At 33.2% G+C, this 14748-nt stretch overlaps 1 protein-coding gene across 6 annotated transcripts in view; it reads left to right on the top strand.

Moving 5' to 3' along the window:
• DACH1 (dachshund family transcription factor 1) overlaps positions 1-14748 on the top strand; it is a 373305-nt gene that overhangs the window by 258158 nt on the left and 100399 nt on the right. For 4 of the 6 annotated variants that reach the window (XM_082769959.1, XM_082769961.1, XM_082769963.1 and 1 more), the window contains 2 exons: positions 6200-6335; positions 8497-8634. In XM_082769959.1, the coding sequence (XP_082626085.1) occupies positions 6200-6335; positions 8497-8634 (274 nt within the window). The remainder of the gene's footprint in view (positions 1-6199; positions 6336-8496; positions 8635-14748) is intronic. The other 2 variants (XM_082769960.1, XM_082769964.1) reach the window with 1 other exon arrangement.

Below are 14748 nucleotides of genomic sequence, written 5' to 3'. Positions count from 1 at the left end.
ATGAAAAAATGCAGATGAAAAATATCAAAAATAGATAAAAAGGCAAATATTATAACAAAAACCTCAATAGTATAATTAATGACAATACAAAACATTTGAAGTTGTGAATTTTGATTGGGATTAGAAACGTGTGTAATAAAAGAATAGAAAAAAAAGACAACAAGACAACATTTGCATCAGTGAGATATCAGCAAGATCAGATAAGCTGATAGTGCTATTCAAAAACAGAAACAGAAAATAAAAATGTGTAGCATTCAGACAGCTTGAATGAACACCAATTTTATAGTAGTGACCGAGGAAGTTAAGAAATAATTATTAACATCTTGTACTTCTTCAGACTAAACATTAATTTGGAGTCTGATAGCACTATAGGCTAAAGCTCAAGGAAAGATAAAACTGTAAAAGCAAAATGTCCTGTTTACAAGGAATATAAAAAAGAGCTGAGAGATTCACTTCTTTCAGTCTTTCAACTAGTACAATATCAAATAAGTATGTCATTTCACAAGAAAGCCATTCCTGACATAGTTGTCAACTCAAGTTCAAAATGGGTCAAGTAGTTAACGAAAGAGTAAGAAGCTGTGCTTTGGTCATTTGGAAAGAGATGATTATAATTTTATCACAAAAACAAACAAACAAACAAAAAACTATTTTTAATTTTGAAAATTAACAGTGTATGGAACATTTTTTGTCATGTATCCTTCCCCCAGTAGGAAGTCACCCAAACTATTGAAAAGTATGACATTGGACATGATTTTGTCTTCTGCATGACTTAAAAAAGAAATGTCCTTAAAAGAGTTTGCTCAACACTGAAGAGCATCAAGAAAGGTGAATAGTATTAATAATGATGTATCTTTTCAGATAATCTCAGTTGTATGTCTAAAACTCAGTCTGTGCCTAAATTTAAAGGATGACTAAGCCCAAGAGATGAGTCTTATGGAGAAGCAGATTAGAACAAAAGAGAAAGACTAAAATTACCTGTAGGAGAGAAATATGCAGAAGATTTAAAAAAAAAATAAAATAAAAATGGATGGCTATTGGAGGTAGTCACATTCAAATTTTATTAGAATGATTCTGGAATTTTGTCGCTAAGGAATGGGAATGGTGAAGAATAAAAGAACGTTTGTGGGAAGGCTGAAGTGGTGAAAACCTAGAAGGTATACTTCCTTGTCCATCATTTTAGGAGCAGATTAATTAATCCTATATGTATTACCTGAAATATATAATTTAGGATAGTGATAAAGGGACCAACAGTTGAACTCCATCAACTTTACCTGGTGGTAGGTATTTGGGTAAGACTTCTGGTAAGGTTGCACTTTCCAAAGAATGAATTTTTTGCTGCTGGAGCAGAAAAAAAAGATTTAAATAGATTTATGTTGAATAACTACTTTTTAGTACCTGGTAAGAAGAAAAAAACATATATAAGGAAGAAATGTGTATGGTGTTCTGGTTACCATATTGGTACCATTCTGGTTCTAATATTTTCAGATAACTCTTAATAAGAATTTACTTAGGAATGAGTCTTTGCGTCTATGCAAAAAGCTGTTTGAAAAATGTAGAGGGGTGTTGATAAGTACAGCAAGACATTTCTGTTTTACTTGGACAGACTGAGACAGTTGTGGGTTATGTTCTTGAAAAAACAAACAAACAAAAACCCAAACAATAATAATAAAACAAACAAACAAAAATTAAATAATAATAATAATAATAAAAACAAACAAACAAACAACAACCACCTTTTCACAAGAACAAGAACTGTTATTTATAAAATGGACTTGATATTGAGGGTCTGTAACTTGTAATATCAGCGGGGTAAGTGGGGTAAGAACACAGCTGTCCCTGTAGTGAATGTTCCAAGTATGGTAGAAGAATTTTTGGAAGAGTTAAACATGAGATTCTTAAATACTTAGAATTCATTATTTGCAAATAATTGTAAAGAATATTGAAATAAATTTGGCTCTAAATCTCTGAATTTGTCCCTTATAAGTGCATTGCCCATTTGCTTATTATAGCCTCCACTTCTGATGCCTGAGTATTTTGAAATGTTGGCTCAACATATCTTAAATTGCAACATATGCACTACATTGTTCACACTACGTTTTCTCATGAGTAAGCAAGCAAAGAACGGAGAAAAAGTTGGTTAGCGGGGATTATATTTTCCAAGTGATAAATAATTCTGCATTTCTTGTTTTCTGGTAAATATTGAGTTTTAGGATCTATTCATCTTATCAGCCTATATGTAAAGAATGTTTTTGGCATCTTGCTGCCACCTGGATTTTTTGTAGGTTCTGCATGTCAATTTACTATGGACATCTCAAAATTCTTCTGTGTCTCAAATGGCACTGAATATCTGCATGTGAGCAGTTGAATTAAACCATAGGTATCTTGTTTTGGATGAGGCTACACTGGCTTTACTGTGTATATCTCAATTGACTGAGACACTTGCACCTTCATCCTGAATATGGTTGTCTCTGAAGTTTCATATCTATCTAATGTGTCAAAGCTGCATTTAGATACCAACAAACAGATTTGTCTATTTCAAACTGAACCCCTCATGGTTTTCTTCTTATAACTACATTTTTAGCAAAACATTTGAAATAAAGTCACTCAATTTCTTTTTGTTTGTTTGTTTGTTTGCTAGAAGACAACTACTGTAATGACATTACAAGCCAACAGCAGATTCTCTAGAAATATTTTTAATTAAGTTGAATTGAGTTTGTCCTAAGAATGAACAAGTTTTAGGAAAAATAATGGATAATGGACCATATCCTAGATGTTTTCTATTGCCAGGATTTTAACACCAAAAATAATTCTTTATTTTTTTCTTATTTATACAAAAGTGACATTTAGCAGATGTTACAAAAAAAAGTTCTGATCATCTGAATTACTTATCGAATACATTTTTGCACATTTCTTTTTCTGAGAAAATTTAAGTGAAGTAATTATAAATGTAAAGTTAATATTTTACCACAGACAGAATCCATCTTTTATACACAAAAATCTGTAGTAAGGAAGACAGTTTATATTGATATTCCAGCACCATTAGTTTATCACTGTGACTTTTTAGAGCTACAGAGGATTTCATTATATTATTAGCAGAATTTCCATTTATTATTGCAGCTAGTTTTGATAAAGACAAAAAATTGCTATGGACTATACTATTGATTGTTGAATTATGAAGCAAGGATATAAAAAATGAGTTAAGTTATTCAATTAATTCATTCCCCATTTCTGCAATCCTATTTCTTGTTAGGTTAAAGGGTATTCTAAAAATGAATTGATAAAGCCAATATATATATTTTTCTCATAGAGTTTTTCTGCTATGTCATATTATATATGAATAAAACTCATTATCTGTTTTGTTTGCATGATAATTATATTTTTCTGTCCTGTGCATTCTTTTTGGTCTCTCCATCTCATAATACATGCTGTAAAAGCGCACATAAATAAATAGGATAAACAAATTAAGCTGTTTAAATAAATTAATTTACTCTGCAGCTCTGTATTCAAATCTTACATGCTCACTGGATTTCATTTTAATGAAACCCTTCTAAGAACAATATATTGCATGCCAAACAATGAAATTATATATTAAATGAATGATTAGATATACTGTGTTTCAGTTTATACCAAATCTGTACACTGTGCATGCTTAAATCCGCTTAAATCTAAAGAAATAAATCTTCTACATTTGGAAAACATCTTAACTATAATCCTCCTCTTGAATTCCCAGTTCATGGACATATAAATACAATCAAAGTCATAATAAGCCTAGAGCTATGATGCAGTTAAACTATCCTCATCAATGTTTTTGACTTAAAAATCCTAGTCTATTAAAGTGGAATCCACTTGAATGTCTTGATACATTGCTCTGAAAGGTCTTCTTCCACTCCATCAATAAGCCCATTGAATCCCTTTGTAATCACAATCTCAAGTTTAGCAAATATTTATTATAAAGCTTACCTGGATCTATTGATTACTATTGATAGTTTTGTTGCTGTTTCATAGCATTCAATAATGCATTAAACAAAATAAATATTCATCTACCTGTTGTGCATGAAGAGCAATGACTGCTGCTAAAGTGTTTTCTCTTCAGAAAAATAAACAAACACCTTTAAGACATTCGCATCAGGAAGCTTTCATATATGTTATTAAACATATCGTGTATTATTTCATTATTGAAAGCTTTTAAGGAGTTGAGTGTATACAGCCTCTTTGTTAGTTTCATTAGAAACTAGAATTTCAATTGAAAGGAAGGAAGGAAGGAAGGAAGGAAGGAAGGAAGGAAGGAAGGAAGGAAGGAAGGAAGGAAGGAAGGAAGGAAGGAAGTTAGTTTAACATTTTCAGGCCCCTGACTAGATTTCCATTATAATAATTATTTATTTTTATCAGTATTTAACCAAAACAACCTAATTCACACCTATTTTAGCAATGACAGTCTTGGGAGCTATTAGCACTAAACAGGAAACTGCAGGGGAAGACAGATAATTTTCTGTGAAGGACTATTCTGAACTCATCTCTCTTTATTCATTGTATCTTTCAAAGTTCTTTGTAAATATTGGATGTTTCTCCCTGCTACAGTTCTCATACAGCAGATCAAACAATCACAGTCTTCATGTTCTAACTTTCAGAATCAAGGGACATCTTGAGGCACATTTTAGCTCCTCCCAGCTATGCTTTCCTCTTGATAGAGAAACGTGGGTGGGCATTTTTCCCCCTCTTTGAAGTAGTTACAAAGCCAAAAATGAAAAACAATGTAAGAATAAGTGTGGTTCATTCCAGGTTTGTGCTTCATAGTTTTAGCAGACATTTGGACTTTAAGTTTAACAAGACAATATGACAAGCAAGTGCAAGTGCCAGATTCTGCACCTGGGAAAGGGCAGTCCTGGATATATGTACAGGGGGTGAGAGGGTAGATAGCAGCCCCATGGAGAGGGATCTGTGGGTTTTGGTTGATGGGAATTTGATTATGAGTCAACAGTGTGCCCTGGAAGCCAAAAGAGCCAACCATATCTTGGGGTGCATCAAGCACACCATTCCAAGGTCAAGGGAAGCATTTGTTTGACTTTACTCTGCGCTGGTGCAGTCACACCTCAAGTACTGTGTGCAATTTTGGGTGCCACAATATAAGAAAAACATAAAACTATTAGAAAACCCCAAAGGAGGGCTACATAGATGGTGAAGGGTCTAGAGCACAAGACTTATGAGAAGTGGCCAACATCACTTGGTTTGTTTAGCCTAAAGAAGAGGAGTTTTTGTCTATGTGAACAATCCAAACAGAAATTAGGATACACACCTATGTTAGCCAATCATCTCAATAGCTTGTATGACAAACTACAGTATCACTGTCCTTGCTTCTAGGAGCTGAATTGTGTGTCACTGCTTCTAAGCACTGATTAAAATGATACAATACAGTCAGTAAGTAGATACTACTTGCTCCCATGTATTTAACACTTACAAATGGGTATGACTAAGAATGGAATTTATAGCTCAAACCCTGAAGTACACTGAACAATATTTGATTGCAAATATGTACAGAAATAAAATTAAGGCTACAAAGGTGGTGAAGGGGAAGACATATGAGGAGCGGCTATCATAACTTGGTTTGTTCAGCCTAGAGGAGGGGAGACTGAGGGGCCTACATGGCAGCCTACATCTTCCTCACAATGACAGCTGAGGGGGGAAGATGCTGATCTCTTCTCTCTGGCAACAGGACCTGAGGGAAAAAAGCCTTGTCAGGGGAGGTTCAGGCTGAATATTAGAAAAATATTCTTCATTGAGAGGGCACTGGAACAGGCTTCCCAGGGCAGTGGTCATAGCACTGAGCCTGCTGGAGTTCAAGATGCATTTGGACAACAGTTTCAGACATAGGGTCAACAGCATACTGATTTCAAGTGACTAAAAAAAATAAAAATAAAAAAATAAAACTTTATTTTTATAAGTAGTCAGGAAGGTGTCTTAAAATTCTGATCAGATGAGAGAAACTTTAATGCTGAATAGTAAAATCTATTCTAGATCTAGAGTCCTAAAATTGTTAAGTTTCCTTTGATAATACTCTGCAAATCCTGGACACCTCAACAGAGGCAAAAAAAAATTGGTTGTGACCTAGGAGGTAGATACAGTTTAGGGAAATTATGTTTGGAAGCCACAAAGCTTTAGTTTTAACATGCCTTTTTTTGAACTTATTTTTCATGGGGTATAGGAACGTGTTCCAGACAGTCCTTCTCCTGCTCCTTCTCTTGAAGAGGGTCGAAGACCTGGCAGCCACCCATCCTCTCATCGAAGCAGCAGTGTGTCCAGCTCTCCTGCACGGACTGAGAGCTCTTCAGACAGAATCCGTAGGTCACATTATTCTCCTTGTCACCACTTTAAATTTGATTAGGGACAGATGTTTTTTCTAACCTAAATACCCATGTCTTAAATAGATCTCATAGGTATCATGTTCAAAAGTTCATCTGCAATAGCTATCTCCCAACACAATATTCCCCAGTTTACAGTATCATAATACCTGATGCTACAATAACAGTTACTGATATAAACTGCCATCATGTTATATTAAACATAAAGATTCAAGCTATGAAATACAGAATTGCACACAGGAAGCAATTTTCTGGATTAATTTTTAGAACTGAACATGTAGTGTAAACCTTTTTTTAAATAAATTGAGTTTTATTTAATTTGTTTACTCTAGTTTGATTTCTAAATCGAATCTGACTTCATAAGCAACATTTGACATCATAGAATTGCTTGGAAAAGAGAAGAATTAGTTTAAATCGATTAAAATATGTGTACTTTATAAACCCTTTAAATGTAAAAACTTGTAATGGTGAGACATATGATACAGAGTATTATCGCCTCATATCTTACAAGGGGCAGAGTGAAATTAAACCATGGTGTCTCAGAGTAATACTATTTTTATCAAGGCTCTGTGTAAATGATGTAAATTATGTGACAAAGACGCTGGATTCCATAATCCAGACTGTTAATATCCATTATTTTTATATTATTAAGTTAATATCCATTATTTTATGGATATTAACTTAAATTTATATTGTACTTGTCCTTTTCTTTTATTATTGCTCCATTGCAGATTTTTATGCTTTTAAGGCATATTTCCACAGTGGAATTTGTCAGTAGGTGGAACTGGAGTATTTGCCATATAAACAGAAAGTTAAGAAATAACTATGAATTATGTAGTTGCGTTGGTTAGATGCAGATGTGTGATCTTTAGAGTGTTTCCATTCAGGCTCTCTGCAGACTCAGGAAGCTGGCTCTTCACTGACTTTCAGATGAAAGATCTGTCTTTACTATGTGATGAAAAATGATTTACCAAAAGGAAACAAATGAGGCCTGTCCATGACAAGCTGAGAATTCTGTTTTCTTATCACTTGGATGACTGAGAGTACAGATCAGACTGGCATCCCATATAATATGACCTATCTATTTCTCGAGGTTTTTGTAAAGTGCTAAAAAAACCCCAATGCACAACAAAAGATGGATTTTTATTTTTTTAATTGTCATCTATTTTTGCTTTATTAAATACCTTCTTCATTTTCCCTTAAATAAAAGAAGTAAAAGAGTAAATAAAACAGAAAGTTCCTTATTATTTTTGCTAAGGAATGTCACTTTTTTTTTTTTTTTTAGAGGTAGCTTTCTACTTTAGCTTTCTCTGCTTACCTACCAGCAGATAACAGTGGGAGCTCTATACTTTTTTTCTTCCAATGCGATGATCATAACAGAGTCCCTTAAATAATCATTTCAGTGGCTTACTTAAAAAACAACCCTTTCTCTCTTATCTGACCTGTTAATGTAACAAGCGATTCTTATGTGCATCTGCTTTTGTGGTGCCAACAAGATTAAGACAACTACTACAGAAATATGGGCTACATATGAAAAAATGGTCTGTTGAAGATGGTGTAAGCCTCTTGTAAATACAATTTTTAGGGATAAAACATTGGGATATAGGGGTGTCGTGGGTTCCACGCTGTGTTTGAATCATAAAGCTCTGTTTAAGAACAGTTGGAAAGAGTTTTTCTAGAAGTTTTATTGGCAAACTTGATGTTAGATAGTATATTTCTGAAAAACAATAATTTCTTAGCTGGAAGGTTACAATACTTAATTTAAGGAAGTGAGAGTGTGTATTTTGGAAAAGATAACATATAAAACAAAATAAAAATAACCAAAATAATGAATGTCTCACTTAGAACCTTCTATTCTTTTCCATATTGTTTCATTTTGCATTTAATTTCTTGTTAAATAAGAAAACGTTTACAAATATTCAATTGGGTCCAAAGTTACTGAACTCTTCTTTTGAAAATGAACTGTTTTTAGGAAGGCATAGCGAAACTCCCTCGTTGTGTGGCTACTGATAGCACTAATTAAGTAACTGCATGATTATTAGGATTCATGTATAATTAAAAGGAAGAATATATAAAATAAGTAAAAAATTGTATTGTTAAAATGATGGTTGATTTTGTTTCTGCCTGTTCTTGTGTCTAGCAGCTGTCCATCAGAATGGCCTATCTATGAACCAAATGCTGATGGGTTTGTCACCAAATGTCCTTCCTGGACCTAAGGAGGGTGATCTGGCTGGTCATGATGTGGGACATGAGTCAAAAAGAATACACATTGAGAAAGGTAATATGAATATGAGTACTTTATTGTTTCACTGTAAAATGCATTGTTTCAAAAGCTAAGTAATAATTGTGATTTCCTTTAATACTGTGATTATTGTTTCAAAAATTCAATTATAACAGGATTATAGATTCCCAGATTCTTCTACTTTGTGCTGCTTGACTTTAATGAACAATATTTATCTGAGGGAGGAATTTCATAAATATTACGAAGAAAGATGAGTGAAAAATGGTTTTATATTACCATTGTGTCTCTGGCCTTTCTACAACTCTGTTTAGGTATTAAGTTTCTGTCTTCATCCAGCTGACTTTAACAACCTACTTCCCAAAGGGACAGAGCACCGTGAAAATTAGTCCATGTGTGCAAAAAATAAAAAGGCTAATACCAAACCATTAAACTAGGGAATTACATAAAATGAGGCTGGTATACATTACATAATGGGATTTAAATTTAATTGAGTATATGACCAACACGTTTGATCTAGGTGAATAGTCCACGTGAAGTTATACTGATTTTGACACCATTTCATCTCTGTTGGTATTCAAAGTTCCTGTACAAGGTTGTTAGAGGGGTATTTGGAAGGGCAGTAGAATTTTGAAAGGTGTATTTCATGCATTATGTTCACTTAATATATAAAAATTTAAAACATTTTTATAGACAAGGAACATTTTGGTGGAACGGTGGTTAAAAATATGAAATATACTTTGAAAAGATATTTTGGGACTTAGAAAAAAAAAAAAGTATTTATTTGAGCACAGCGAGAGAAAAATCAAAAGGTACACTAGCACTTGGGATAAATGTCTACAGGGACAAAGATTTCAAAATAAGACTTTTGTGCCATATCTTACATTTTATCAGCTATGATACTTTCTCTGCCTTGTGTTTGAACAGTGAGATATGAAAAAACTAAAATCTGGACACTTCTATTTTGGACAGGTGTCATTTTTAATAGGATTAACCCCCCAAACTAATGGAAACATTACTTTTTTATAAACCCTTTAGTTTGGTTCATTGCACACACAACCTTCTTAAGCTTATACTGTGCCCTCGCTCAGCCCCTACAAATTGTATCCCTGCTGTGAAATATGATGTGATCAAATAGGTTTGTTTTGAATTTCCATAAATGATTTTATTTCACCTTTGGAAGTTACTCACTTAAGTGTAATCAGACTGGTAAATCCTGCAAATAGAAATACATATTAAGAATTGCTATTATTTTTATATGTCATTCATTTTTTTTAAGCCTTTTTTTTTTAATAGTATTCTAGATGTCCAATCTGTTTGCCAGTTCAATTTTTTTTTTTTTTTTTTTTTTTTTTTTTTTTTTTTTTTTTTTTTTCCCCCAAGATCTGTTCTCAGTAAAACTGCAGAGAATTCATTTTGTCCTTAGGTCAAACCTTCGATATTCTGTCCCTGTCCCCCTCCCCCCTCCCTTTGTTCCAGCCTACTGAATTAATTGTAAATATTCATGGGCTATCTAGATTGATAGGGTATACTAAATTAAAAATTGTTTTCTGTCATGACTACATTTATAATGTCTTTCATACCAATTCTGTAACTTTAATATTGCACTAATCTGTATTAAAAGAAGTGATTTAGTTTATAGATATTTGTGGTGATAGTAATTATCTACTTCTGTCACTGCAAATCAGTCAGAATGCAATCACATCAAAAAAGGAAAACAAATATATTTAGGTGGTGGTACTCTTAAAGTTGAAGCCACATCACCCTCATCGTCTGATTCAAAAGAAAAAGAAATGGGGGTGGGGGTGGAGAACAGGTGTTCTGAGTAAGTACCATGAGACCTTAAACATCACTGTGTTTTCTTCTAAATATTTGTTGGCACAAATGTATCAGCTGCAGGTATAAAAGGGCCTTTAATTGAACCTGTGAGAACTTGAGAAATCCTTCCTAGTAGAAAGGTCCTGTGTTTTCTTGTCCCCTCTTCCATCAAAGAAATGAGAAGACCAAAAATCTCTGAAGTATTCTGAACTCAGGGAATATTTATTTGTTTTCAACAGAGAAGTTAAAGTGAGAAAAAAGTTATAAAAGAGACATCTGATCAACATATGAGAATTTATGTTGAGTCAGAGGGGCTAATCATCTTTCTCACCAGATCCAGGAATTGTGTAAGTTTTCAAAGATCATATGTAATTCTATTAAAAAATTCAGCCAGATTTATTGTCAGTAGCAAAAATGAGTTTATTTTTTTTTTCAACTTCTATTGCAACTAGTTTATCGTTATCCTACCAAGAACCTAGTTAGGTTCTATGGATCTGATTTACTGCCTAATAAACTGGAAAATTTGCAATGGGCTCTGGGTCAGTATTTGTTGCAGAAAAACAGGAAGAGTTTCTGTTCTCAAAGATGACATGTAAACTGTGGGTGCTGGGAACATATTCCATCCTCTGACTCCAGTTATGCAACTTGGCCATGTCCAGCTTCATGCTGGGGCAAGACCCAGCAAGACACATCTAAAGTTTCACCCATTCTTTGGGTTCCATGAGAAAAAAAAAGAAATAGACTTGTTGAGAGTTATGTTGTGTTTCAGCCAGGTTACCAGTCTAAACTATGGGGGACAGCTGGAGACACTGCAGAGCACTTCCACCTCACAATTAATATAGAATTCAAGATGTTATAACGTTAAAAATATATATCCAAAATAGTCAATTACCCTAGACTTCCAGTAGTTTTTTTGTTTGTTTGTTTTGTTTTTGATTATTAGAACATAACAGATTTTCAAAATTTACTGTAAGCAGGCTGTAGAACTGCAAATGATCCTGGGAAGAAGGAGGAAAGTTCAAGTGTGTGATGTTAGTTCAAGTACTTGATGGCCATTATCAAAACCAAGTATCTAATTTTGTAACCTACGATTATAGGTTATTCAGTGATGCATATTTGTTTTTACTAGGTATGATCTTGCACAAAAAAGGACTTACATGAAGCATAAGCAGTGTATCAGAAAAGATCCATTCAATTCATTACTTTAAAATTAAGAGACTGAGTCTTTTCAGGTACAGTAAAAGTTTCGATGACCCTAAGAGTTTGCTCTAGATAAATCCCTCAATTTCTGCTGATATATAGTATTATTTAGTTCTTAGGTAGATTTAGTTGCTACTACAAAGACTACAAAAGTTAACCACCTACCCCTGACCTCCTTAAGGTTAGAGGTGTGATTCCTAATTCCTTATAGATAGAAAAGAGAATTGAAGAGAATTGACACATTTCCTGGAGAGTACCCTTAATCACTGTGCATTATGTTGGAAAAAGAAGTATAATTTAACATCATAGCTTTACCTTTATGACCCCAGGCTCTGGTCTTAGGGAATCTGCAAGGTGGAATTCATAGCTCAGTCCACTACCCAGAGTCTATATGCTATCTCCAGGTAGCTGCACAATACTTTGTATTGACTTAGACAGAATACAGTTCTATTTCTTAACTTCATTAGGTCCCACTTTGTAGTAGCTGGCTTGGATACTGTTAAGTGATGTTGTAGGAACTGGCAGATTATATCACCCCCTAACAAGTACGTGTCTAGCAGTAAGCTCCAGCTCATGTCAGCCCAAGATTTCTTTCTGGGGGACAAACACCTAAAAGTTACTTGCTTTAACACCAAATTTAGATGCCTAAGTCTTTTATTGAATTTGGCCCTAGGGCATCAGATTAGAATTTTCTGTCTGCATCAATTTATATTTTTTTAGATTGACACCAACAGCAAATGAAGCCTGAATGTCATGCTTACATTTTAAATTGAATAAGTTAGTTGAGGTGTTATGGGAAGGACACTCTGTTGAAAATGTTCATGGAGTTTTCTATAACAAAATATAAAATATTCACCAAGTTCACAAAAGAAGCTAAATTATTTCTTTCAAAAAAGCTTTTTAACTTTGATATAAATGGAAATGTCTTAGGCAATTTTCAGATAATCAACAATAACTGCTTCTTGACTATTATGATAGCAGCAATTAAGGTATAACTCTATCAAATCCACATATTAAAAAGTCCCAGTATTTCTTTCTATTTTTATGTCCCTCTCTACAGAGATATGAACAGTCTTAGTCCTCTGGCTACTATCTTATAAAATAAAATATTCAAATTCCAAAATATCCTTAGTGTGAAATAGAAAATACTTTAAATATTGCATTTTAATTTAAGAATTGTATTTTACTGTTAGCAGTCAAGCATCAAAAAAGGAACTAATAATAATGTCATCCTACATATAGATATTCAGTCTGTATTTCCGGAAGTAAACTTATATATATATATAGTAATATGCATCATACCATGATAAATATAGAAACACACATGACAATATTTTTAGAAGTATGAAAAACTCAGGAACTTGTAACATCATCTAATATTCTCTTCTACCTGACCTGTCCTCAGGCAAAATCAGCAAGCACACACTCCAGAACTTTGCATAAAATATGTTTCTGCTCAGTGTTATGATTTTAGCTAGTTCTCTAAAAAAGTCCCATTTCAAAGGCAGTTGTCAGCAGTTGACCTAAAAGGGAATTTTCATTCACAGCTCTGCTGCCCAGTTACTGCTTGTGTAAACATACTTTATTTGTTTGTTTTTATTTTTGTACACATTCACACACAGAGAGATATTTATAAAATGTATATACATTTTTTTTTCCAAAACAGTTTTTATACATTATCTATTTTTCTGAATATTGCATTTTTAATGGAGATAGAAGGGTTTTAACAGACCTTGATGGGTATCTATCTACAAATATATTTTTAATTGACATGTTTCAGTTCTTCAGTCTCTACTTCTTAACATATTGAGTTTAGGCTGTATATCATCTAGCACATTGTGAAATCAATCTTGATTTGAGCTTTCAATATTTCTCAGACCCTAAACACAGTACATATAGTCAAATTTGTAACATGAGAGATAATACAGAGATCCATAAAATAAAAGGTTAGAGTAAGCCAGTATCACTGAAATAATCTTTAGACACTTTAGGTTGTTAGTATGTCTCTACCTTCAGCCCAAGAGGCTCAAGAATGCTTAAAGTACATTAGAAGTTATTATGGTTAATGGACGACAAAGGTGAAAAATGAAATTGCAATTTGTTTTCTTAATGGGTTGTTATTTACTAAGAAGCCAGATTTTTTTTTTCTTTTTATCTTATTTTTTTTTTTCCCACAGAAATCTCAGAAACCTTTCACATTACTGAATAAAATAGTTTGGGTTTGTAGGAAGGAGTATAAAGGTGGTACAAAATTCTGAAAATTCTTTTTAGTGATGTAGCAAATAAGAGTATTTCACAAAGAGACTTTCACTGAGCCATCCTCCAAACAAGAAGTTCTTCTGCAGGTCTGTTTGCAAGACCTTTATTCTGCTAGTGTAGTAGTAGTTTTGACACAATGTATGAGAGATTTGTTGAAAGGTTTTCACTTGACTGATAAATGCACATCTACTCCAAAACATCCCAGGCAAACTGAACTCATTGCAGTTTTGCATCCCAATTACATGTGTATACCAGTTAATCTGTGGTTATGTGACTCAAGTTCATTCTGGACATATCAGACTCTACAAATATACTCAAGTTTGTCACGTGTGCACAAAAAAAAACCACAATTTATTCCAAATTATTAAAAGAAACTGTATATGTAATTCCTTTGTGCTTTGTGCCCCACAAAGTTTCCCAAAAGTATTTCCCTCCCTATTTTTTGTGTCTTTTCTTTCTTTTCAATAGTAACTATTTGCCTGTGTTATAATACATGGTCTTTATAACCTTTGATGGTCTTTTATTACATATAAAGTACAGGGAAGTTAAAAGCCCCTTTGAAAACATGTATGTATTCATTTTGATTTCTTTTTAAAAATGAATTGTTAAACAGACGATGTAGTGGTAATTGATAAGATCTTAGAAAGGATTTTTTTTTTCTCATGCTGCCACATTAATTTTTAAATCATTAGTTCCCTTTGTGTTTGCTGCTAGGAAAGATATATTATAGGAAATTAAGTCAATGAATTTATAGGTGTTCACTCTATGTGTGCATATATGCCACAGTATTGAATTTGACCAGACAAATATGATTCTTTTTCTCCAAAGTAGCTATTTTTAGTTTTACATTTTACTATACAAAGCAATGCATTTGCA

This window comes from Aythya marila, assembly GCF_965140915.1.
Source record: "Aythya marila genome assembly, chromosome: 1".
Lineage (NCBI taxonomy): Eukaryota > Metazoa > Chordata > Aves > Anseriformes > Anatidae > Aythya > Aythya marila.
The sequence above is the reverse complement of the archived record's forward strand: the minus strand, read 5'-3'. Positions and strand labels throughout refer to the sequence as shown.